The sequence below is a fragment of the Electrophorus electricus genome, chromosome 13 (genome assembly GCF_041902795.1).
Source record: "Electrophorus electricus isolate QZ-2024a chromosome 13, ASM4190279v1, whole genome shotgun sequence".
NCBI classification, from domain to species: domain Eukaryota; kingdom Metazoa; phylum Chordata; class Actinopteri; order Gymnotiformes; family Gymnotidae; genus Electrophorus; species Electrophorus electricus.
In genome coordinates this window covers 3,501,065-3,527,022 of record NC_137509.1, presented here as the reverse complement: position 1 = coordinate 3,527,022, position 25,958 = coordinate 3,501,065, and the positions used below count along the sequence as shown (strand labels likewise).

General features: G+C 39.0%; 2 protein-coding genes and 1 long non-coding RNA gene across 13 annotated transcripts; 1 reads left to right on the top strand and 2 right to left on the bottom strand.

The window, feature by feature from the left end:
- Positions 1-90: 90 nt before the first annotated feature.
- LOC145660429 (uncharacterized) lies at positions 91-3,905 on the bottom strand. Its single transcript, XR_014126794.1, has 5 exons — positions 3,397-3,905; positions 1,512-1,676; positions 1,357-1,425; positions 1,192-1,237; positions 91-996 (listed from the first exon to the last, which is right to left on the bottom strand). It is a non-coding gene; the product is annotated as an uncharacterized LOC145660429 (long non-coding RNA).
- vangl2 (VANGL planar cell polarity protein 2) lies at positions 2,284-19,324 on the top strand. Of its 8 annotated transcripts, none has more exons than XM_081725444.1 (10): positions 2,284-2,750; positions 2,854-2,931; positions 6,236-6,389; positions 6,624-6,741; positions 6,900-7,507; positions 8,307-8,443; positions 8,960-9,095; positions 9,368-9,611; positions 10,468-14,648; positions 18,862-19,324. In XM_081725444.1, exons 3-9 carry the CDS (start codon positions 6,319-6,321, stop codon positions 10,726-10,728), a joined length of 1,575 nt encoding a protein of 524 aa, XP_081581570.1. In that variant the 5' UTR covers positions 2,284-2,750; positions 2,854-2,931; positions 6,236-6,318; the 3' UTR covers positions 10,729-14,648; positions 18,862-19,324. The 8 variants fall into 8 exon arrangements, with proteins under 8 accessions (XP_081581570.1, XP_081581568.1, XP_081581567.1 ...); XM_081725442.1 differs by having other exon boundaries at positions 6,137-6,389; XM_081725443.1 differs by having other exon boundaries at positions 2,290-2,446; positions 2,793-2,931; positions 6,137-6,389.
- On the bottom strand, positions 18,822-24,828 carry LOC113568812 (uncharacterized). 4 transcript variants are annotated; one of them, XM_035536615.2, is made up of 8 exons: positions 24,519-24,826; positions 23,719-24,036; positions 22,082-22,348; positions 21,370-21,468; positions 21,102-21,163; positions 20,296-20,376; positions 19,581-19,659; positions 18,822-18,939 (listed from the first exon to the last, which is right to left on the bottom strand). In XM_035536615.2, the coding sequence occupies exons 1-7, from the start codon at positions 24,580-24,582 to the stop codon at positions 19,609-19,611; spliced, it is 942 nt and encodes a 313-aa protein (XP_035392508.2). In that variant the 5' UTR covers positions 24,583-24,826; the 3' UTR covers positions 18,822-18,939; positions 19,581-19,608. The 4 variants fall into 4 exon arrangements, with proteins under 4 accessions (XP_035392508.2, XP_081581572.1, XP_035392509.1 ...); XM_081725446.1 differs by lacking the exon at positions 19,581-19,659 and having other exon boundaries at positions 21,433-21,468; positions 24,519-24,828; XM_035536616.2 differs by lacking the exon at positions 19,581-19,659 and having other exon boundaries at positions 24,519-24,825.
- Positions 24,829-25,958: the final 1,130 nt, after the last annotated feature.

The following is a 25,958-nucleotide window of genomic DNA, read 5'->3' as shown; positions in this document are numbered from 1 at the left end:
CATTTTAAAGACGGTGCAAGGTATTTAGATGCTTCTTTCAGAGACATAGAAATCCCTGCCTTTATATAAAGGTTTCTTTACATTAACAGCATTTAGCTGATGCTCTTATCCAGAGCTAATTACAAAAGTGCTTTGTCACTTCTACTGTTGAAATACAGGGATCAATGCTGATGCCTAGAAGTGCGAAAAATATAAGCTCTACCTCAGCCAACAATCAGTGCAATAAACAATACAATAAGTACTAGAGTTTTAGTTAGTCAACAGAAGCAGGGTCAGTGGTCATTAAACTAATCAATAAACAGATTAGTCTTCAGTCTGCGTTTGAAGACTATAAGGGACTCTGCTGTCCGGACAGTTCATTCCACCATCTGGGAGCCAGGACAGAATAGTCTCTTGATGCTTGTCTTCCATGAGACTTGAAGCATGGTATTTCAAGCTGAGCCAGACTTGAGGTTTGAAGTACTCGAGGTATGGACCGGGCTTTGACAATTGACAAAATGTATAGAGTGGCTGGTCCATTTTTGGCTTTGTATGCAAGCATCAACATTTTAAATCTGATGTGGTCAGCTACTTCATACTGCCAGTGGAGTGACATGAATTTAGGAAGATTGAAGACCAGTGATGCAGCTGCATTATGGACAAGTTGTAGAGGGCTGATGGCTCTTAGAGGAAGACCAGCAAGTAGCGAGTTGCAGTAGTTTAGCTTTGAGATTACAAAAGACTGCACAATTATATGGGCAGCTTCCTGTGAGAGAAAGGGCCGAATCCTTCGTATGTTACAAAGGAGAAATCTGCAAGACCAGATCAGATTTTAAATATGATTAGAGAATGACAACTGGTTGTCCAAAGTTATGCCCAGGCTACGAGCAGCTTCAGATAGTGATACCAGGGAGTTCTCGATGTACATAAGCTCGGCTTTACTGGGGTTGAGCCTCAAGTGGTGGCTGTCATCCATGACACAATGTCAGTCAAGCATGCTGAGATAAGTCTGGAGACCTGCGTATCGGAGGGTGGGAAATAAATAAATAATTGGGTGTCATCAGCATAGCAGTGGTAGGAAAAGCCATGAGAAGATATTACATCACCAAGAGAACAGGTATACAAAGAGAAGAGGGCCTAATACTGAGCCCTGGGAGACACCAGAAGAGAGTCTACATGGATTGGATGTGATGTGGATCCTTTCCATGTTACCTGATAGGACTGAAAACATTTCCATGCAGAGCCAGTCACACCAAGGCTGGAGAGAACAGAGAGGAGAATGTTGTGGTTTACTGTGTCAACGGCTGCTGAAAGGTCCAGAAGAATCAGGACAGATGACAGTTTGGCAGCTTTAGCAGCATAAAGATTCGCACTCACTGCTATGAGGGCTGTTTCTGTTGAATGTGCTGGATTGTAGCCAGACTGATGGGGATCATGTAGCTGGTTCTGTGTGAGGAAAACAGATAATTAATTGTAAATTTCTCATTCAAGGGCTTTTGAGAGGAAAGAAAGAAGTGATACTGGTCTGTAACTGGTTATGTTGGTGCTGTTGAGTGTGGCCTTCTTGAGGATTGGTACCACCCTGGTGGTTCCGAATGCAGAATGCAGATCTCTTGAGATCGTCTAGAACAGAGTGGAAGCAATGGGATCCAGCGGACATGTCGGATTGCTGGAAGTCAGGAGTTGAAGAGTTTTGTCTGAGGAGAGAGGGGAAAAGAAGCCAGAGATTTGGATGTACAGGAATGAACACTGGTTGGAAGAATGGGAACAGAGGAAAAGGACCGGCAGATTGCTGCAACCTTCTCCTCAAAGAAGAGGATCAGACAAGGTTCAGACAAGAAGCCTTGAATTAACAGAATCTAAGGCAAAAATAATTAAACTCAGAGCCTACCATACCCAACCAGAGAATGATCCCAGAGAAAAACCTAAAGGACTATAGGCCATCTTTTGCCATGCAGTTTACGTTAGCTGTCCTAATTCTCTAGGATCGCTTTCTATCTACGCTGCTGTATTGGAGCTGTCCTGCCACCCAAATAACAGTCGGTCAACGATCAATAAAGAATCAATTCTACAAAAAAAAAGCAAAAAAAAAAAAGCTGAAGCGGGCGGTTAAATAATGATCTAAACTATGGTCTGAAGTAGTATGGTAGAATAGGGTGAAAAACGATTGAAAGCTGTATATTCGGTGAGTGATAACCTGTAGAATATTGAGGAAAGGGATCGGGAGTTTGGGAAGGCGGAGCGACACAAGGAACATGGGGGAGGAGAAATGTTGGCTTGGGGCGTAGTCGGCGTAGTAGCCACGGTTTGAATGAAGGAGACGGAAATATGTGTTTCTGTGAATAACAGATGAGTAGCTGTTCCCGCAGGCAAAACGGGAAATCGGAGTGGAATTGTTTCGTTTAGGGTCGGTGCACGGCCAAAGGAACAGACAAGAAAGTGCGACGAGTACGCCTGTTCTCTAATCGTGAGTGTAAAGAAACGCGGCGTTAAAACTGCTCAAGCATATAAGAGTGTGGATAAATTATATCCTTAGATGAAACAATATTACGCATGGCGTAATGGAAAGTAAAGCATACGTTTTATGCTCTCTCCATGATCTCTAACGCTGTTCATTTGGATGGTTTTCCAGCCGAACAGCTCTGATTCGCAAGCGTCCGGGTGATGAATGATAGTATTCACACACGCAGCGGGGCTCAAGGCATTGAACCAACGCATAGTGGAAGAGTTGGGAACGGATCATGGATTTTACATTGCACTTATCTTAAGATGTAACGTATTGGTTTTAAGGATTACTTTCTTTATTTCCATAGAACTGGGCAGTGTTTTGCAAAATTTCGCGACGTGGATGTTTAAAAGTGCATTTTATTCCAGTCTGGAAAACCCCTGCGCTTGGATTTTCTTTGTGCCGCAAGGTCCTTAGCATTCGGACGTAGCCCCTCGCAAAGAAAGGCAAGTCGCCTAATTGTTGCAGCCTTTTTTTCCCCCCTCACAGCGAATTGAGGGAACGCCGCCTGTCTTCGCTTTGTGTTTTTCACCTTTTAACTTTTGGAGCCAAGTAAAACTCATTTTAAGCGTTGCATTGTCCTGTCCGCGTCGCTGTGCTCTGAGCCTGCAGTAGTTTAATAGTTCTTGGCGTATTGGTGGATAGGGTTATTGGAATACGGTGAACTCGGTGCAGACATGCAAACACAATGGAACCGGATTGATGAACCCTGCTGGGTATTCTTTCGTTTCCTTTGTGTGGAGTCTCGGCAAATTGTTTCTTAAACCCAAATACTTGATTTTAGTAAAATAATTCGTAATGTTTCCACTCATTTCACTTGTTTATTGTTTTGGTGGCTTGAAGTGCATGTTTTAATGTATGCTTATAGCAGTAATCTTTGTATCAGTAGAAGCAAACTGTTTCTACCATACCTTAGTGCAGTCTTCATTGGAAAATGGGTTTGGCTACGATTTAATCCTTAGCTCGCCTAACTCCAGTAAACGCGAGGGAGAACCGATACTGTGTGCAACTGTGTAAGTTGTTGCAAAAGCTGGGATGTAGATAGTCCTGGTTATGTATTTACAATCGAACACCAACTTAAACTTTTCTTAAATGTAGGTGCGGCGTAGACTGCCGTAGATTCACGGATATTTATATTACTGTACCAAACTTGGTCCAGTCCCAGCGTTTGAGCTTTTCAATGAAGGCCTCTAAGCCTCGGCCTCTCTTTGCGTGGGTGTTGGGGGCGCCCTGAGTACCTCCCCCGCAATTCTTGTCCACTGTTACTCTGAGGCATTTAGGCCTTACCCTGTGCAGACAATGATCCGCTGAGCTGGTTACGTCGCTTGGCGACAAGTAATTTGAGACCACTGTTGATGGCTTACACCTACCTACACATACACATATATGTATGTGTGTGTGTGTGTGTGTGTGTGTGTGTGTGTGTGTGTATATGTATATATATGTGTGTATATATGTATGTGTATATATATATATATATATATATATATATATATATATACAGTGTGTGTGTGTGTTATAGGTCCATGGATGGTTTCAAAGTAGGCAGTGGTTTGGAAAATTGATGAGTTCTTGTGTATGGGTGGGCAAGCAAGTTACCTGAGTTGTGTTGAATAAATGGGTCTGAGGGGAATAATGGGAACCACAATATCTCGAGTGTACTATACACCAGGGAACGGTATCTTGGTGCAGAAATCATGTCCGCCACACCTCGCACTACACACCTTCCCTATGAAATACTGCAACCTTCGATTTTGCATGTATAGCTGTATAGTTACTATTCTGCAAGATTTAGCTGATGATTGTAACCTTGGAGGTAGTATGACCATATGAACATGTATATCTTGAGAAGACCTAAAGGTAGGAAGTGTGTGTGTGCAAAAAATGTTTTGAGTAGAATAAACAGTTGTTTCATTGTATAAAGTGACATTTCTCCCAAATTTAACATGGACATTGTCATTTAGAGCTTTTATTTGCAGAAAATGACAATGGGTCAAAAAAAAAGATGCACTGTTTCCATACCCCAGAATAATGCAAAGAAAACACATTCATGGTACTAATGTTTTAACTTGGGATTAATTAAGAAATCAATATTTGGTGGAATCTCAGATTTTGATTGCAGCTTGTTCTTGCATCTTGAGGTGTTCTCCACCAGTCTTTCACACTGCTTGTTAAATAAGCTTTGAACACCTAATCAGAATCTCATTAAATACAATAAGCTGTACATGTGGTGGAATTCAACAGACTGTGGAATTGAAATCATTGCCAAACGTAGAGATGCTGATTGGGACTGATCTCTTAATTTTCTTCGAGAGTTGTTTTTATGAGTTTTTATTCTAAACTTTATTATAAAATGTATGGGGTTATGGTCCCATTCTGTTCAAATGTAGGCCTACTGTTTTTACAATTCCTGTGAGAAGTGCGCGTGCGTGCGTGCGTGCGTGCGTGCGTGTGTGTGTGTGTGTGTGTGTGTGTGTGTGAGAGAGAATCCAAGAGCCCCCATTTGAGATTGATGAGTGGCATGTGTTGGGAGTCTGCCCTCGACAAATGGTATCCTTGACTGTATTATCAGTTTTGTAAACAATCCCTGACAAGTGGGTGAGTGAGAAGTGCATGCACACAGACACAGCAGAAAGAGGAGGTCTGTGTTTTTGGCTTCCTAATCAGGAAAGCTTGCATTCCCTTCACATACAGCCAATCAGAGAGAAGGGGACAGACATTTAGAAATAGAAAGTGAGGAAAGTTGTGGTTCTTCATTAAAGGAATTGGCTTAAGAGTCACTATTCTTAAGAATGTGTTTAGTACCTACTCAGGCACACACAACAGCTTCTTAAATGACAGTTGCTGCTGTTATTTTAGAGCTGACCACACACACACAGACCCAGGTAAACATACAAACAGCTCACTGACATATTTCTGCTCTCCCCAGAAATAGGGTTGTGTGGTTAAAGGTCATGTAACCATAGAAACCTAGCCCCCACACTGTTCACTGCTCCTGTACCCCCTTATTCATTCCCTTGGTAACAGCCAAGCTTGGTAACCCTGGAGATGATGGGAGATGGCTGGGGAATGTGTGTGTGTGTGTGTGTGTGTGTGTGTGTGTGTGTGTGTGTGTGTGTGTGTGTGTGAGAATTGTGAAACCACTGATTCACAAAGTTGTTGAACGATGAGCCTGTTTTTGTAAATTGCTTCTTTAGGGTGAAACACATTTAATACCTTGAAGGTGAAGTGGTGTGTAATGTTAGTTTCTGTTTTTTTCATTATTCTTGCACAGTTCAATTAATAGATGAAGACTACAACCTTTGTTTCAATTTTCAGTGTGTATTCAACATTTTCAAAATGTGACTTAATTTTGTACCATCACTGTTCACAGGACATTAATGGATTCATTGAAATATATAAAAACAGCTTTATAGATCTCTACATATTATGCTGTTGCTCTGATTTTATATGCACTTGTTCATTCTGAATGAGAACAGATTGTAGTGAAATTGTGGGCTCTTGTAGCTCACCTTTTAAGAGCAGGTAGAGCTTTGTGCTGACACCACCAGTCTTTGGTTTGACTACCAGGGAGCGTGTTCACTCTGAGATGTGTTGCTCTGGATTATGGTATTTGTTTTAAAGGTATACTTATTACTCTTCCTCCCTCAGGTTAGTCCTCCTCCTCTTCAGCCTTCAAAATAGATTCTCTCAGGAGTAAAGTTGAACTGCTGAAGCTGCCGCTGGCTCTATCCTCTAAATCTATCTCAGAGCGCAAAACTCAACTGGGCGGAGCAACAGAACGTTCCAGGGGCGGAGCTGGGGTCCACAAACCCCGCCCACTGGCCCCAGACATGGACAACGAGTCCCAGTACTCGGGCTACTCCTACAAGTCCTCCCATTCCCGTAGCTCTCGCAAGCACAGGTGCGTATGCCATTTCCCGACATTCTTCCCTTTTGCCTAAATGTGGGTGGGCATTGATGTTTTGTCTAGAACATACAAATATGAATGTACACTACTGCAAACACTGAGGGTACCACCGTATCGTTATTTAACGATTATCCATTTTATGTTGCTTTATGTACCGACTTGGAGTATACTGTGTATATAAATGTTTATATACATCTGTGTGTACATGCGTGTGTGGTGGTGTTTCAGGGATCGGAGAGACAGGCACCGCTCTAAGAGCAGGGACAGCAGAGGGGACAAATCGGTCACTATCCAGGCTCCTGGAGAGGCCCTGCTGGACACAGAGTCCACACGTGGAGATGATCGAGTCAGTGTTTTCACTTCATACCTCCTCCAGCCTGGAAAACCATTCCACTATAGCTTCAGACCACAAAAAGTCTATAGTGCTTCAAAATATGAATGACTGCCTTTTTTTTTTTTTTTTACTGAAATGTTGGACTGGGCATCTCATGTCTCCTCATGCAGGATGATAACTGGGGTGAGACGACGACGGTGGTGACGGGCACGTCCGAGCATAGCGTTTCCAACGAGGACCTGACTCGGGCATCCAAGGAGCTGGAGGACTCGTCTCCGCTGGAGTGCCGGCGGTTTGCGGGCCCGGTGCTGAGCGCCGTGCTGGGCCTCTTCGCCCTGCTCACGCCACTGGCCTTCCTGTTGCTGCCTCAGCTGCTGTGGCGAGAGGCGCTGGAGCCGTGCGGAACGCCCTGCGAGGGCCTCTACGTCTCGCTCGCATTCAAGCTCCTGGTGCTGCTTCTGTCGTCGTGGGCGTTGTTCCTGCGTCCGCCGCGCCACACACTGCCGCGCTTCTTCGTCTTCCGCTGCCTGCTCATGGCTCTGGTTTTCCTCTTTGTCGCTTCCTACTGGCTGTTCTATGGCGTGCGAGTGCTGGAACCACGCGAGCGTGACTACAGAGGCATTGTGGGTTATGCAGTCTCGCTGGTGGATGCCTTGCTGTTCATCCAGTACCTGGCCCTGGTGCTGCTGGAGGTGAGGCATCTCAGGCCGGCCTTCTGCCTCAAGGTGGTGCGCACGACCGACGGAGCCAGCCGATTCTACAACGTGGGACATCTCAGGTGTGTGTATGTGAGGGAGACAGAGAAAGAGGGGTGGGGTCATGTAGAATAGTTGAGTACTCCAGAGGAGTGTGTGTGTGTGTGAGTGAAATGGAATTCGATGGTGGCTGTGTGGTGTGTAGGCACAGCAGTAATGGGAGTTGAGTAATCCAGTTATGGGTGTGAGTTCTTGAATAGAATTTGATAACCTGTGTGTGGTTTAACTCTTTTGTTGTTGAGTAGTAATTTGAGTAGAACTTCCCCCTTTAAGTTATTTAATGCAGAATGACCGTCATTAAATACTAAAGCAAATTTGAAAACTGGCAGTAATGATTATATGAATGTTTAGATGATTTTGTTCCAGTGATGGTTTGACTAAGACAAGCGTTGATTTCTTAATATAGAGTTGTTTGCAAGCTTCCTGCATGTGTGTGTGTTCGATTGGCTTTTCATTTCCTGTTGCAGTTGACATTTGCCATTTTCAGTTAGGTTAAGACTTCTTGGGGTGTGGTTTCAACTGGTAGATTTGCGGTAACCAGTTTCCTGGTATATTTCAAACATTACTAACTGCAGTGACCTCTTTCTCCACTAGAGGTCAGCACATTATGCTAGTAAATACTCAATATACAGACGGTTACAGTTCTGTGAATACAGCCTTAATTTAGGAAATATGTGATTATTCACTAACTTAAGCTCTTATGAACAATAATAATAATAAATAATATAATAATGATGCTTTACTAAAGTTTTAGTTCATCTGATTGATAGAAAAATATCAACGATGACGATCATGATGACTAGTGTGCTGGTATTGTTACAGTATCCAACGGGCTGCAGTGTGGGTGTTGGATCAATATTACAGTGACTTCCCTGTTTATAACCCAGCCCTGCTGAACCTCCCTAAGTCAATTCTCTCTAAAAAGATGTCTGGCTTCAAGGTCTACTCCTTGGGTGAAGGTAAGATGCTGTTTATTCCTCCACACACGTCCAGTCACACACACTTAAGAACCATGACAGCTGTAACTTTTAACCAACGTTGGGAGCAGCAAAGTCCAAATTTTTGCTGCATTCCAACAGATTTGGACAAAAACATCAAGAACACTTGATATCTAGTATATCTAACTGCTGTGTAAGAGCAAAAATATGCGTCATCTAGTGTATTTGGAGAACTGGGCTGATAAGTACACACAGGATAAAATGTAACCCAACAACCAAAGTATGACCATGGATAAACAAGTGGACGCAGTCATAACTGCAACTATACATCCATCACGTCTCTCTCTCTCTCTCTCTCTCTCTTCCCTGTTCTTGGCACTGGTGAGTGTGTTGGCATTCTCTTTAGCATGTAATCATTGTCCTGGTGTTGACTGCAGTGCAATTGTGGCTACTAGACTCAGTCCATCAGTGCAGTGATGGAAGTTCTTCCCTAAACATTTATCCCCATCCCGTCTGGGTGGTTTTGCTCCTCCCCAGAGAACAGCACCAATAACTCGACAGGCCAGTCCAGGGCCATGATCGCTGCTGCTGCCCGTCGCCGTGATAACTCACACAATGAGTACTACTACGAGGAGGCCGAGATGGACCGTAGGATACGCAAACGCAAGGCCAGGTGAGGGATGGCTGTCCCACTCTATTAACACTCATATTGGGTGTTTTTTTTGTTTTTTATTATTATTATTTTTTTATTATTAATCAAATGTAAGAAATGTCACGAATTTTAAAAACTAAAAAATCAAATGGTATTTGATGTGATATGATGGTAAACATGATATTAACATACATTTCATTTCAGAGTTCTTTTCAAAAAAGTTTTAAATCTAGGCAAGGGTAAATGAGGTGTGGGTGTGTGCGCGCCTAACCCCCTGTCCTGGGCCCTGCCAGGCTCGTGGTGGCCGTGGAGGAGGCGTTCACACACATCAAGCGGCTGCAGGAGGACGAAGCATCATCGTCGCCCAAGCACCCGCGTGAGGTGATGGACCCGCGTGAGGCAGCTCAGGCCATCTTTGCACCCATGGCCCGCGCCATGCAGAAGTACCTGCGCACCACACGCCAGCAGCCCTACCACAGCATGGAGAGTATAATCACCCACCTGCAGTTCTGCATCACGCACAACATGACGCCAAAGGTGAGCGTGGGTCCCAGGCTCGCCGTAGGATGCACATGCTGCGATCAGCCTTTATTCAGGACAAATCCGTTCTCATTAACCTTAATACAGCCCACAGTCTGATGGACAGAAAACGGTTAGACAAAGACATGTAGCCAGAAAACATTGTAAAACAAGGTGAAAGGTGGAGATAGGAGGAAGACTAAGAATTGATAGGGATTTGAAAATTCAGATGTGGAATAAATTAACATAAATTGCAAGATGCATCACAGGTCAGTTGCAACCAAGTGGCAGGTAGATACATTTCTTCTAGTACATGGACTACAAGCTGCCCTTCAACACCCAAAACATGCACTAAAAGGCAGCTTTGCTGCTTTGTTTTCCAGTGTTTTGTGATATGACATGAGTACCTAGTTGAAAGAAATTACAAATGTGGCATTGCACATAATGAAAAATTCTTGAAAGAGGTATTCCTGAGTTGATATAGCTAAATATACATTAAAATATTGTTTAAATGCTTACATTTCATTTATACTTTTATATAAATGAGTCTGTAAGATGTTTTGAGATCCAAAAAACTGTATGAATTGTTGTTTTCGAATTGCATTATATAAGGACCAAAAAAAAATTACAATCTAGATTCCTCTGAGTTCCAGAAAATCAAGATTGAATGAATTATTTTGCAGAATAGGCCCAGCTTGCTTTGAACAAAATATGCCTTTTGTTAAACTAGGTGTTGACTGCAACCCCAAAATGGTGCTAAAGGACAAAGGTGTTTGTAAAGGGATTAATGCTGAGCATTTCTGACCGGATATTTTTATCTATTGTACTTGCAAAAATGTTATTGTTCCTAATGAATCTGCTTATTGACTTTTAGGCTTTCTTGGAGCGCTACCTCACCCCTGGCCCAACCATGCAGTATCAGAGGGAGAACGGTAGGGGCCGCCAGTGGACCCTCGTCAGCGAGGAACCTGTGACGTCAGCTCTGCGACAGGGACTCGTTTTCTCTCTCCGCCGTCTCGATTTTTCCCTGGTCATCACGGTGACCACCCTCCCCTTCCTCACCCTGGGGGAGGAGTTTATTGACCCCAAGAGCCACAAGTTTGTGATGAGGCTCCAGTCTGAGACTTCTGTGTAGGCGCAAGTAAAGAACAAGGAAGGAAACAGAAACCCAGATGAGGTGTGGAGGCGCAGTGCAGCATCAGTAGTTTAGAGCAGGATGTAAAGAGAGCGAGAGAGAGGGAGAGAACCACTTCTTTTTAATCATTTTTATATCGCTGGGCTTTTTATTGGCCTGTTTTTTATATAATTTGAATTACTTCAGAAACTGCCTATTCCTGAAAGATAGGCAGCTTGTGCCTAATTTGGACTGAATGGTTCTTATGCATTTCTAGCCTAAAAGTTGACCTTCCTGTTATTACATGACATTTTTCTCTGCTGCGGGCAGGCAGTACTGTGCTACGTGAAAGTTTCGGGCCATATTGTTCTAGTCCCGGATGGCTCCAGCACTACACAGTTCAGTGTGTTCCCCGATAACTCTCCTATGGCTAATTATTAAGCTCTTGGTGGTTGATGGAGGTGAAAATGTACCTGTGCAATCTTGTGGCCCTTTAGGACTTGCCTTTGGTAGAATGGTTTACACAAATCCTTTCCATCCTCCCTCAGGATGATGTTTCAGGTTGGAGTCACATGAGTAACATGTAACGATGGTTTTTCACCAGATGTTGACATGGAGGTTTCTTGGGTCATGAAATTGTGATTGATTTTTTTTTTTTAATGTTGTGACCAATGTCGGGCCAAGCAAGCACAAAGGTCTGGTAAGAAGCACCAATCACCTTGCTCATTAGAATCAGTGAACATGAAGATAAAATAATGGAAACGCATGTGCTCAGAGTTCTTTTGTCTTGTGAGGGGATTTCCTCATGCATCAAGGCCATGTGAGCTGTGGACTGATTTGTGAAACTTTTAGGAATGTGGTAATTTAACTATTACTAAAATAGGGAATCCAACATATTTAGAAATTACTTTAATCACCATCTTCAGTGTCGGCATGGGAAGTGTGCTCTGAGAAGTTGATGTGTGAACCATAACTGAAACCAGGCTAAGAAACATAAATCTTATGTAATCAGGGTACTCAAAGGTGAACATTATAGTCCTAATCCAATAATGAACTCATGGTTTTAGAAAGCAGTGAAATTCATATTTGATTCAGGAATGGATGTTTCATGTTGGCTTTTGATTGCAAATTTAATCTACTGGATGACGGCTACTTGTACAGAGACCTCAGTACAAGCGAATCCTTAGCAATGCGAACACTACTGTAATTTATACATGTCTAATGAGAGGAGGAACACATTTTTCCACTAAAGTTATTTACAATTGAAGCCTTTACTGTTTTTCCTTTGACTTTCTTTTTAAAGCTGGATACACTCCTTATTACACCAGACCTTATTACTGTCTGTATATAGGACCCAGATTGCAAGGGCTCAATAAAACTGTACTGTTTATTACTGTGTTAGGCCTTGAGCTTGGGATCTCTCGCTTGAGTAGTTCACCTGCAAAATCCTAACAGGAAGGTTAGGAAAGGTGTTTTAACATTATACAAGTGACATCATACTGAGAGGTCTGTTCCAGCTCCTATTCGTGGTCCTTCAGTTTAACATTTTAGGTGGTACTACTCCTGTAGACCCTGCAATGTCGTCGTTGTTGTTATTCTAAAGAATCAAGCGGCCTTTTTAATGTTTGTTTACATTTTGCAAAAAATGTGTGGCAAGTGCCCTCTGCATGTAGCTTTTCAAAAAAAAAAAGAAAAAGGAAAAAAGAATTTTTATTTTTATTTTTCCCAACATCACTAACTTGAAGTTGTGTGGTTTCTATACACAGTGACTCAAATGGACCATTTATTAAAATTGTGACGCTACTGGCTAGCATTTGAATGTGTCATATTTTTCACCGTAACCACAAACCAGACTTCCTGCATGTCATGTTTCTTTAGCCTTAGCAGATCTGCTTTCTGAGAGCATGAGGGGGAAGTCCCCGTCACTGCTCAGTACAGTTATCTCAACTTTTCTGTATATTTTACAATGAGTCACCAGTTACCACAGAAGCTTCAGACACTGAGCGTACATACCCTTGCTTTTTTATGGCAGCTTTGGGAGTCCACTGTAGGTTCTTTTTCGTCCATATTGTACATAACTGTAATATTTAGGTTTTTGTTTGTTTTTTGTGTTTAAAAAAACATTTTATTGATGTGGATGAGACATGGGACTGAGGTGTTTTTATTTTACCTTCATGTAAAATTTTTAAATGAACCTCAACATCTTTCTTCTTTAGGCCTAATGCATGCTTGTAGAGGATTTTGTAATTTTTGTATCCTTCGCCTTGTTCTCTTAAAATGAAACTAAAACCTTTTACCTTTTTTCTTTTCAAAAAAAGAAGAAAAATGTGTTGTAAAGAGGTGTAGATTTATTATTGTGATGCTGCTTTTTTCTTTTTTCTTTTTTTTTTTTTTTTTTGCATTTGATACTTTTAGGACTAAGACAGTTACAGCCTTTTTAATAAATACTTTCAACTCAGCTCATGTGTAACCAGTATTCTTATGGGGAAAATGGTAATTTACGTAGGATTTTGTTTCCTTGCTAGTTCAAGACCCACTGTTGCCACAGGTGGGCCCCTGAGCAAGATCCTTAACCCTCAATTGCTCAAGGTGTACTGAGTCATAATTGTAATTATCCAAAGCATCAGCTAAATGCCTGTAATGTAATCACATTCACATAAATTTGAGCAAGAAGTTGAACATTTATGTTAACAGCTAAAATGACCAACGAGACACAGTGGTTTATATACATACAAACATGACGTGAAATAAGGTTCTGGTGTGAGAACATTTGGGGAATGGTCACAGACAAGGAGGCAGTCACAGTCGACAATAAACTCCCACTGCACGTGGTGGGCCGTGCCACATGATCAGTGTGAAAGGGAGCGTACTGTGATGCTTTTTTTTAAATGTTATTTTTATTTATTTTTATTTTATTTTTTTTTTACAAGGTAATTGTAGCTAGCTAGATGTGGCTAGCTAATTGTAGCTAGCTATAATTCATTTTTGTAAGTCATTCTGGATGAGTGTCTGCTAAATATGTCTGAACATGTTAACGAAGATAACTTTAGTTTGATTTCTACTAAATAAATGTTTTTTGTTTTTTTGTTTTTTCTTGAGAACTTCCCAGAGACAAGCTGATGGAATGTCAACAATATGGCCAGAATGTTTCTTCCGTTTTATACAAATACTATCTATACTAAGGTTTTGGACACACTGACCATCCTGAAAGTACTATTTTGGCATACTATTTACTGTTTAGTATACAATTTTGGATGTGGCCTAACACTGTTCGAAATAGCCTACTACATACTGCATACGGTAAGTGAGTAGTATGTGACTAAAATAAATGTTTCCAGTAAGCAAAAGAGATACAGGTCATGTACTAATTACACCAAATATGCCAGTACATGACCAGAGCTGTCTCTGTGGTGTACTGCATCTTGTCATGCAACAGTGACCAGACCTTCATACATTCATGTGACCTCGTAGTATGGCCTGTGTTTGTTGCGTATTGGATACCATACTGCATACTACTATGCGGACCAGTATACAGTATTTAGTAGGCTATTTTGAAGATTTTTTTCCCCATTGATTCGTCTTCAGTTCATGAAACAACCATTCTACTTACACCTAGTGGCCTGTGAACTAAATTTATTTTAAACATGGCCCACACTACAGAGATAATACTGATTGCTACTTTAACATTCAAATTACCTAATTTTTAATGTATGCTGTAAATATGTTGCTGCATCACACTATTTGACATGCGGAAACGTGTGGCCACAACACTTCCCCCTTCTTTCCGCCATCTTCTAACTCAGGCTGCCACTGACGTCCTCACACAGTTTCTTTCTTCTTTGTCAATGTGCTTTCTGTGCTTAAAGCAAAGCAAATCCTACAAGACGTGATGCTTCAAACTGCAGGGATTCTAATAGTCTATTTACTGGTGTGTTATCAAGGTAAAATTGTTGCTTGTGTGTTTGTTTTCTTGTTAGTTTGCTTGTTTTTTAAGTTCATTAAATGTATAATGAACTGTGTAATGTCCTTCCTAAGTATATGAACCATCAGTCTACAGTGTCTTGATGTGTAGTTTCCCCAACAAAAGCTAAATTCAAGGCATTCTAGTATAAGTCTTTTCAGGATGTAGCAGTCATACAGCTCAGATCAGCTTGGCAGTTTGGTGAGGAAGAGACCAGACAGGGAAGTTTTACTACTTTCTTCGTTGCTAGCTTTAGAAACATGACAGACCGATTTTATCCTTTATAAAACACACTGGTAAGTTTTGTCTTAATTGTTTGATTGATTTTTTTTCCTGTCTTCATTTTAGTTCAGTGTAATGGTAGGGTACCCTGAGTGACGCCATTTTTGTTCTTTCAGCAGTAAGAGGTAATGAAAGGAGTGTTGCTGGTTACCTCGGAGGTTCGGTCATCTTGCCGTCGGGAGCAGACCCAACGACGAAACTAGTAGCCATTCGATGGTCTATCTACAACAACGTCACATTTATTGCTACCTTTAGTGAAGGGGAGTTTCGAAATAAATACTGGAAATACAAAGACCGCCTTGAGCTTAACACCACCACAGGAGATTTGGAAATTAAATATTTACAGGCAGATGATGACCTGAGGTACACTGTGTTATTAGAGCATCCAAACAATTTAGAGCGTCATAACTACGTTACTCTTACAGTTCGGGGTAAGAGAACATGCTATCTTACGAAACATTTTTGTGTAACAAATAAGCTTTTCATTTATTTAGTAAGTATTTACACAAAGGTAATACATTTTAGATCAATTGTACGCATAGTGCATTAGTATAAATAGTAGGTTAGCTCACTAGAGTTGCATCATGTTAATTTGTAAGGACCTAACCTTAATTCATATTTTTTTCAGTTAAATTTACCTGAAAAAGCCAAAGTATTCTAACAGCCAAAAGAGATCTGATTATGGTCATTTGCTTTTCTTTCAGAAAAACTCAGAACCCCAAGCATACACATTATTTCGAGGAGCCTGAAGGATGGGTTTTGTACAATTTCACTTTCCTGTACATCCGAGGATAATGTCACTCTCTCCTGGAAACCTGAACAAGGGTTCAGTGAACGCTATTTGAGTGGGAAGCCAAACCAGAGCTCCAATGAGGCAGTGCTATGGACATCTTTTAGTCCAAACAGAAACATAACCTTCAGCTGCACAGCCACTGATGGTGATCTTAAAGAGGGAAAGAAACATAATCTGAAATGTCAAGGTATGTCTGTGATTTCACATCCAAAGTCATCATAAAATCTAAATCCACCATATAAAGTACTTCTAGGTGTAATTAATGTACATTTTATATTAACATATATATATATATATATATATATATATATATATATATATATATATATACACCGTGGTGTGAACGTGTTTGCCCCCTTCCTGATGTTTTATTTTTTTGCATGTTTGTCACACTTAAATGTTTCAGATTATCAAACAAATTTAAATATTAGTCAAAGATAACACAAATAAACACAAAATGCAGTTTTTAAATAAAGGTTTTTATTATTAAGGGAAAAAAAATCCAAACCTACATGGCCCTGTGTGAAAAAGTGATTGCCCCCTCTGTTAAAACATAAATTAACTTTGGTTTATCACATCTTTGGAAAGCTGAGTTCAATTTCTCTAGACACACCCAGGCATGATTACTGCCATACCTTTTCTCAATCAAGAAATCACTTAAATATGACCTGCCTGACAAAGTGAAGTAGACCAAAAGATCCTCAAAAGCTAGACATCATGCTGTGATCCAAAGAAATTTAGGAACAAATGAGATACAAAGTAATTGAGATCTATCAGTCTGGAAAAGCTTATAAAGCCATTTCTAAAGCTTTTGGACTCCAGCGAACCACAGTGAGAGCCATTATCCACAAATGGTGAAAATATGGAAGGGTGTCCCAACAAGTTATTATTAGGTTTAGGGGGTAATCAGTTTTTTCAGACAGGGCCATGTAGGTTTGGATTTTTTTCCCTTAATAATAAAACCTTTATTTAAAAAGTGCATTTTATTTTTACTTGTGTTATCTTTGTCTAATATTTAAATATATATATATATATATATATATATATATATATATATATATATATATATATATATATATATATATATATATATATATATAAACACCTTACATTATAGATGAAAACCAAAGAACATATTGTCATGATATTCTGCTTCCAGAGGATTCCTGTCACTGTCAGCAGAACTATGCACTTTTGGTTTTCCTTTTAGTTGTGTTCATTTGTCTCATTGTGGGATTTGCATACAAATATAGAGGTGAGATGCACATTTTATACTTTTAGTTTCTGTTTACCTATTAGCATGTTATTACACTAATATCCTTAATATGACACTATACCATATGCATCTCATAGTAAAGACAACCTCTTTGTCTTTTCCAGCTGAAATAGGGACCTGGTTCAGGAATTACTGGAACACTGCTTTCACAAAAAGCTAATCACAGCCACTGCAGTACCACATTAACCGGGCACCAAGCTTTGATCACTGAGTTTGTGTGTGTTACATACATTGTACCCTTAGGTAATTTGTAAATTGTATGAAAGGTACATTCTTCAATACATTTCAATATATTTTTGAGTTTGTGAATGAGACACATTAAGTTTTTGCGATGTTTTGTGTATTTTTTAACTTTTATAATTGCAAAGTTGCATCATTGTCTTTATTGTAGAGGCAATGTACTTTAATATACCACTCTTACTGTGCACAATTCATGCTGTCCATGGTGATTCCTTGAACAGACTTTTAACACGATGTGGATGGCAAACCATCAAAAAGTGGCACTTTTGTTTTTAGCAGTTCAATGGTCTATGTTTCTGTTAAAGGTCATGTGTGTAACCTTAAAAACCACTTCTTACCTCCAAATTCTGGCATGGTGAATAATAAAACATTATTTGTAATCATTATTATTACATTGCTGTTAATACCATTGTTATGATAATATTGTTAATACATGCTTGATCCAAGATAGACAGTACAATGAGCCTGTACTGAAAACTCCACAGTAGCTTGTAAACAGTGTTTGCAAGTCTGATTTTCTCTACCCTGTTCTTACTATCAAAGTGAAACAACAGTAACCATGACTGATTAGATGTCTTTTTTTTTTTATGGGCCTCAATATTACAATTTTCATCCGATCTGCATAATTCGTGTCTATGTTTAATTACCTTGCTATAAATGATTTTAATTAAATTATTAATTCGTTTTGAACAAAAGCAGCCAAATAAGTATAAATATACCTTGTACAGAAAATAATCTACAAAATTGCAAAGGTTTATTCTTTTCAGAAAAACGTTTTTAGATTACGACATAAAGGCTGCTTACTCCCTAACATTCATTTCAATAAAGAAATGTTACATTTGTAAAAATACTCATTTATGCTAGTTAATTCTAAAAGCAGTTTCCAGCCATTCTATTCATCAGTAATTTTATCCATCCTGCAAATAACATCTCATCCAGTAACATGACCTGTCATTGGTGCTCCTCTCTATTCGTGTAGAAAAGGTGACCTAGTTGACTTTTTTCTGATTGCTCATTAGACATTTGAACCGAAGTGTAGGTCACTGACATAAGAAGTGATGTAACAGTGGAGAAAAGCAACAGTACTGATTTAAAATCCCTTAGAAATGTTCACACTTAAAAATTATAAACAATTATATATCAGCATTTATCATTAAGATTAATAACTTCACTACCATACAGTTTTGGGACAAACATGCAGTTCAGTGCAACTATGCTTTTGTTGCTTAATGTAATACCTAGTTAAAATTTGACCCAAATAATTGCATTAATGCATCATGGAAGGGTTTCTGCTCATTTCTGTTGATGTTCATCCTGGATAGACTTCTGTTTCTGTTTTATTAATGCAACAGCGAGTATTTCAAAGTCATACTCAGTTAACAATGTCAACCCATTCATATTGAACTGCATCTCCAGAATTACATTTAGGATTTTCAAGTTTTTATTTACACTGAAATGCTCATACTTATGTTGCTTTAAAGGCTATTGTACAAATTAAAACAGGTCACAAGTCATCTAATAAAGTAATCTAATTTTTTTTTTTTTTAAAAAGAAAAAAGATGTGACAAAACACAACAAACAGTTTATTTTATGTCTTTACAGAACGTGTTGATATGGTGAAGGACTGGGACAGTCTGCTGTAGGACGTGAAAACATCACCTTGTCATAAAGTGTCTGTGGCTGTGGGGCAGAGAAAGGGGAGGAGAAGTTGAAGAAAAACAGGTGTTAAAACAACAAATCTAACTGCTGCCTAATCATTTTACTGTACACTACTGCGTCAATTTTACTACACAGAACTGTGGGTCTACTTATGTTAAATATTTAAAAACATTACATTGCAGTAACTTTGAAATGTTATTAAAAATGTCACTATATTTTCAGTATAATAACTTTCATTCTAGAGGGATATGCCTCCAAAACATCTCTAACTACTGTATGAAAATAGTAATGCATTTTGCACTCTGTAGGGAAAGAGAGTGTCACAGTGTGCTGAGCATCCAGCAGGAGGGACTTGCCCACTCATACTCTCTCACACACACACACACAAACAAACAAACAAAAACACCTGCCACAGACCTAATCACCTACTTATTGCTCACTGCACACACCTGTTTCCAATCACACCCTCTTTTGTTCTCCTTACTATTTAAAGCTCACAGGTACCTGCCATCAGTGCTGACCCATTTTTGCTGGTCACTTCTTGCCAGTTTTGGATAGTATTTTTGTCTGCTTTCTGACCACCAGGTTTTAGACTTGGCCTGTCCTTGCTACTTGTCTCTTAGGACTGTGTTTTTTGTACTGTTGCCTAAATGATCACATGCCTTGCTGTTGGATCCCTTGGACTACATGTCAGCACACAATGACGGTATGGACACGGAGCCCTCCAGAAATACTTGGACCCTAGAAACAGATCAGCTAAATGAAATTCTTTAAAAAAGTGGTTGTTTGCAAACCTCCGAGTCTCTATCAAAATCATAAATCTAAGTGTGCGGAATTTACTAATTGAAATTTTGAATTATTGGATGAGAGACAAAAAGCATTATGAAGTCAATTTTACATGAAAAGAGGGCCAGTTCTGCTGAAAAAAACAGTCCCCAGTGTGACGCACTGTGATGGATCTTTGATACTGGGAAGCTGTCTTTCCTCCAACAGCCTTGGGAACCTTTTCAGGATACATGGCTGTATGGAATCCTTCAAATATCAGGAGGTTTTAAATTGAAATCCTCCTGCCTCTGCTGGGATACTACTTAGCAGGGTCTTAGATCACTGCCTGATGGTCTTACATCACCCAATGGTGGTCTCACATCTTTGTTCCCCTGCCTCTTTAAACATAGTAAATTCTTTGCTGTTGGCACTAACTTGGCAAAGGGAGGATTGTTTCTGAACATAGTAAAGCTATATAAATTTATCTTATTACTGAACATAGAAAATATCTGATGAACAATAAAGTTAATTTTATCTGGCATATTTTACTCAATTTAAAGTTGCAATAATTCTCAATGGCATTGTATAGTTGAAGTAACTGAAATGACCAACCTTGTACTTGTCTGACGTAACTCTGAGGTCATCCACTGTTTCATAAATGGATGCTCCATTAATGTTGCTCTGTGATGGTTTCTGTAAAGCAAAAACAACAACAACAAAAAAAAAAACTTTTCAAAACAATGTTTAACGTTAAACAAAACAAGATATACTGAACCTGTCAAAAGTGATTGTATATTTATTTCTGTCATAGACAGGATTTTACATCAAGTTTGTTTTTTATTAATTAAAGTAAAAATGTATAATTTAAAAAGCAAAAATAAGTACCAAAATAGTGTCTAAATCTTTAGATATTTGGTTATCAGGTTTAAGCAAGAAATAACATTTCTTCCAAGACTATTGTCTAACTTAAGGTTTAGGAAGGAATCCCTTACTTTTGGAGACCATTTTAAACATTCATTATTATATTTTAATAGAAAATATATTAATACTAGTTTTTCATGATTAACTGATTTGATATAATTTTCTATCTACATCTATCTAAAATACATGAAGGGTTAGCCATGTGTGAAAGAGGACAGTAATGCAGAGGCAGATATAGCCTGTGTGAATACCAACTGTGTGTAAGTATATATATATATCTGTCTGTAAAGTGTCCTTGAGACTGAGAATGGTGCTATATATATAATAATAATATAATATAAATGAACAGTTAAGGTGGAAAACACTAGGAGGCCTGAAGCCCCACACCTGAGAGTTGTATAAGCCCAAAAACACTGGATCTGACTTTAGAATTTATAGATTTGTGAGACTAAAATAGTAATGCCTTGTTGACACCTCTGAAATAAAGGCATACTTACACTGTTTTGTGGAACGTTAACATCTGCATACACTGTATTCCCACAATCACGCAGTGTTGCATCTGATTAAAGTAAAATATAAACGATGATATGTTTTACCAGTTCATCTGTTGGGAGATGCACATTAAAGCGTACTAGTTCATGAGATGAATATGTTAATCAGTGGGAAAAGGATCCTAAAACAGTTTATGCTATGGAACAACCTATAAACACAATGCTACATGATGACCTCTCTGTTTGGATGTGTGAGACATGTCAGACTTCACACCTCCATGAGATCTCCACCAGCAGCTCAGTGCAATAACAGCTATGAGGAGGAGGAGAGCAGCACCTGCTCCTGCTGCGGTCCAGATCAACAGCTTGGCTTCTGCAAGACCCCCAAAACAACATTTCTGTTTAATCTCATGATGAGGTTGCTTATGGTAATGGTGATTATAATTTGTAGCAGTTACAGTGGATGTAGTAATTATAGTAGTAATAGCCGTAATAGAATGAGCAGTGATTAAGGTCATTGGTGGGATTTGGGAGTTGCTATGGGAACATGTTAATGCTAGGTAGTGGAGTTTAACCCTCCACCCACCATAATGAGAATCTTTGATGTCCTGATTTAAGAAGTATTGTACTCACCATTTTACGAGGTTATTTTATATCAAGAATTAATAATATTAATAATTAATATTATTAATAATGCATTAATAATAATAACAATAAATAATAAGTGATTATTATTTCTTGTTGTTGGTATTATTTTTTAATAGCAATATATTATTAATTAGTATAATTGATCAATTTTACTAACATGCCTTTTAAAAATAGGAATTTAACTTATAAACGCTATCGTAAGTTTTTTTTTATATCTGTTGTACGTTACAGAAAATATAATTAAGTTCCTACACACTCGAGTGATGATAGTAGTAGCAGCAGTAGTAGTACATTCAGACTTTATTTCAGTAAGCAGAACAGCAACAGGCACAGCTTACCTGTTGTTGGCGGCTCTGGACTGCATTTAAGTGGTTTGCTGGCAGTCTGATTGCTGAAATTGTTTGCCGCAGTGCAGTTTAGGATAATGTTGCCATCTTCAGGTGAGAAAGTGAAGTGCAGGAAAGCTCCACTTCTATTCTGATATCCACTCCATGTGTAAGATGCAGTTGGATCTTCATAAGTTTGGCACCAAAGATGAACATCACAGGCCTTTATAGAATCCAGCCAGGTCTGGTTACTCTGAATAGTAACGTTTTCAATCCGGGCTGCATATGAAGAGATGATTTAATTAAGTGTTTTTGTGTGATAGGACATATTAGGTGTTTGTAAAATATACAGTGATGCTTGAAAGTTTGTGAACCCTTTAAAAGTTTCTAGATTTATGCATGACTTTGACCCTAAAACCTCATCATATTGTCACTCAAGTCCTACAACGACCAAATCAAACAAATGAGACAAAAATATTAGTCAATGTAATTTATTTATTGAGGAAAATTAAACAATATTACATATCTGTGAGTAGCAAAAGTATGTAAACCTTTGCTTTCAGTATCTGGTGTGACACCCTTGTGCAGCAATAACTGAAACTAAATGTTTCTGGTAATTGTTGATTAGTCCTGCACATCGGCTTGGAGGAATGTTAGCCCAGTCCACAACATTTCCATTGGATTCCTTTGTGACTATTACACACTCGCTCTTGTTGTGATCTTTGTTGGCCGACCACTCCTGGAAGGGTAAATTCCTTGAATTTCCTCCATTTGTACAGTCTGCCCATATGTGGATTAATGTATTCCACATGAAACCAACTCTTTAAGCTTTGGTTTTGTAACCTTTTCCAGCCTGACGAGCATCAACAGCTCTTCTTCTGAGGTCCTCAGAAATGTCCTTTGTTCATGCCATGATACACATACAGAAACGTGTTGTGAAGGTCAGACTTTGCTAGATGCCTGTTCTTTAAAAAAATAGGGTGCCCACATACACCTTATTGTTATCCCATGGACTGACAATTTATCTTCACTTTATCTGCTAATCCTAAATAATATAAATTGGCCACTCAAAGATATGTAATATTGGATCATTTTTCTCAATAAATAAATGTCTAATACGTCTAATATTTTTGTCTCATTTGTTTGATTTGGTTCTCCATTTTACCCTGTGACAATCTGATAAGGTTTTAGGTCTAAAAACATGCAGAAATATAGAAACTTGTAAAGGATTCACAAACTTTAAGCACCACTGTAGGAGTATGATATACCTTCATAAATGACAGTAGAACATTTCTAAAGCCCAGAAGAATGACATAAGGGTTAAGGGCACGAGGGTCTCCAAAACCCATAGACCGAGTTCAGAATAAAAAAATACTCACACTCATTCTAAGCCAGGGCTTAACCATAGCCATACTTGCTTAGCCATAACCATACATGCGTAACCATAACCATACATATTTTGTTTGTATTGCATGGTTTGTATGTAATAGTGTCAGAAAAATAAACAGTCCAGAAATAAGTGGGAATAATCTATACAGTAAAATCAAACTGTGTACTACTAACCAAAAACCAAACTGCTACTAACTGTAGCTTTAAAAGCAGCCTGAAGGTCAAGAGATGACAGATAAAACATATACAGGTGTACTCACCATAGACTATCAAACTGATAAACTTTGTTGCAATCTGTGTACTCCCATCTACAACAATAGAGAAGGTTCCAGAGTCTTGAACTTGAAGAGCTTCCACTTCTAAAGTAACATTAACATTGTCCACCTTTAATCTTCCCATGAACTGGTGATTCAAATTAATATGGATTTGATTTTTGCTATAGCGAGCAATTTGATGCTCTTTAAATTTCCACTGTGCATATGACACAGATTCTTTTTGGAGTCCAAGTGGTAACAGGAGGGAGCTCCCGGAAGCCCTGCGTACTGTCTCTGCGTTCTCATCAGCCAGAACACACAAACCTGGAGCAAGAAGGAAATTAATCAAACCAAACAGTTTTTTTTGTTGTTTTCTCTGCCACACAAACACATTTTCTTGAGGTTTGTAGAGCCTAAATCATTACATTTGTACAGATGGAAGTTACCAACACAGACGATACAGCATCAATATGTCAATCATTCTGCACAATACTCCTCTTCTACTAGTGTAGTCATAGAGGTCTTTATGCATTTCAGTTCAAAACAAACTAAATTGCACTTTTAATAAACATTTATGTATGTATGTATTTATTTATTTATTTGTAGTACACAGTTTACTAAATGTTGGAGTGCATCTTTATAGGGCAGTTTGAATGTTTTATAATACAAGTGTCTAAGTAGACAGTTTTTAAACACCTTGTGTAACTACTCGTTTTCCAGGCTAAGAATAAGGAAGTTGACTTTTATGTGAATCAATAAAACAGAAAATCACTAAGTGTGTTAACTGTACGCATACATGTACATACCCTGAATAATCCCAAGCAGCAATATTCCAGAGTATGAAACACAATATCCATGAAAAACTTTCATTTCTCTTTGAGTAAAGTTGACGACTGTTTCCTGCTGCAGCTTGTCAGAAACGGTTGACTCAACACTACGGAAAAGGGCCAAGGAAAAAAAAACACACACACACACACACACACACACACACACACACACACACACACACACACACACACACACTTCCTCACTCTCTGTAGGTCTGATGGTTATTAATCGTTAGATATTTTCTGAAGAAAGACAAAAAAAGAACAAGTGAGTGTCACCCATATGAACTGAAAAAACTGATACTGTCCTTCTCATATGTACTGTCTGAAAGTATGTGTGGTTTAGGGGCTTTCTCTATTCTTGCTAATTATATCTACACAACCCACAGTGACTGGATTTCACAGAATGGGTCCATTAAAGCTGCACTAATCCAGGTGAACATGTTTACTCCCCACGTAGCTTTTCTAGTGACAAATGTGCTAATAAAGTTTTATTTATTTGTTAGTTTTCTGAATAAATACTCTACTATGGAAAGGACTCCACTTTCTCTGTCCACTCTTGATTAACTGGTGGTCTCCTGATGGTGCAGTTAGAGTTTCAGACTGGTGGTCTTCCTGTCTGTCTTCCAGTATCTCACGTCAGCTCTGGATCATCAGCAGGCAAACGCAAAAGTGAAATATGGTCAGAGTAAAGGAGGAACTGGTGCATACACCACGCTCTTTAAAAGCAGTTTTGTGTGGGTCAGTTACCCTCAATATGCTGATCTGTTAGCAGTCCTGCTTTACTCCTAGTCGTACTGAACATCCACAGTAAACCTTTGGAAAATGACCCTTAATCAGTGCTCAACATGCAGTGATCATATGAATGATGTCGCTGTATCATCTCCTGCTGTGACTTCCTATGGCCTCCTGAAGCACATAGAGCAGTAAATGCTACCCTGGTCAACCACAGGGCTTACTACATGCTGCTTCGAGAGGACCTGTATGACCCTACGTACATATGTTAATGTATACATATGTGATACAAAGTTAAAAACTTGTGTGCAAAAACAATATGCATTAACTGCTTCAGAGCATTTTTAAACATGAAAAACATTTATATTACATGCAATTTTGCAAACGTACATGTTAAATGTACTTAAATGACATTTTTAGAACAGTTAGATAGATGGAGGAATGCCTACATTCCTTAGTTCTGCTCTGACCACATTTACTGTAAGGCTGAAAGGGGAAGTGATACTCACATAAAGTTTAGCTTTGGTGTGGAGAGAGAACTGACCATTTTAGGTAATCATGCACACTGAAGATTATACAGCATTTAACACATACAGGGCCCCATGAAACATGGAGTTCTTATTAGAAATGGAAGACTGACTTTGAGTTGTGAAACTCACAGCATGATTGACTAGTATAAGGGTC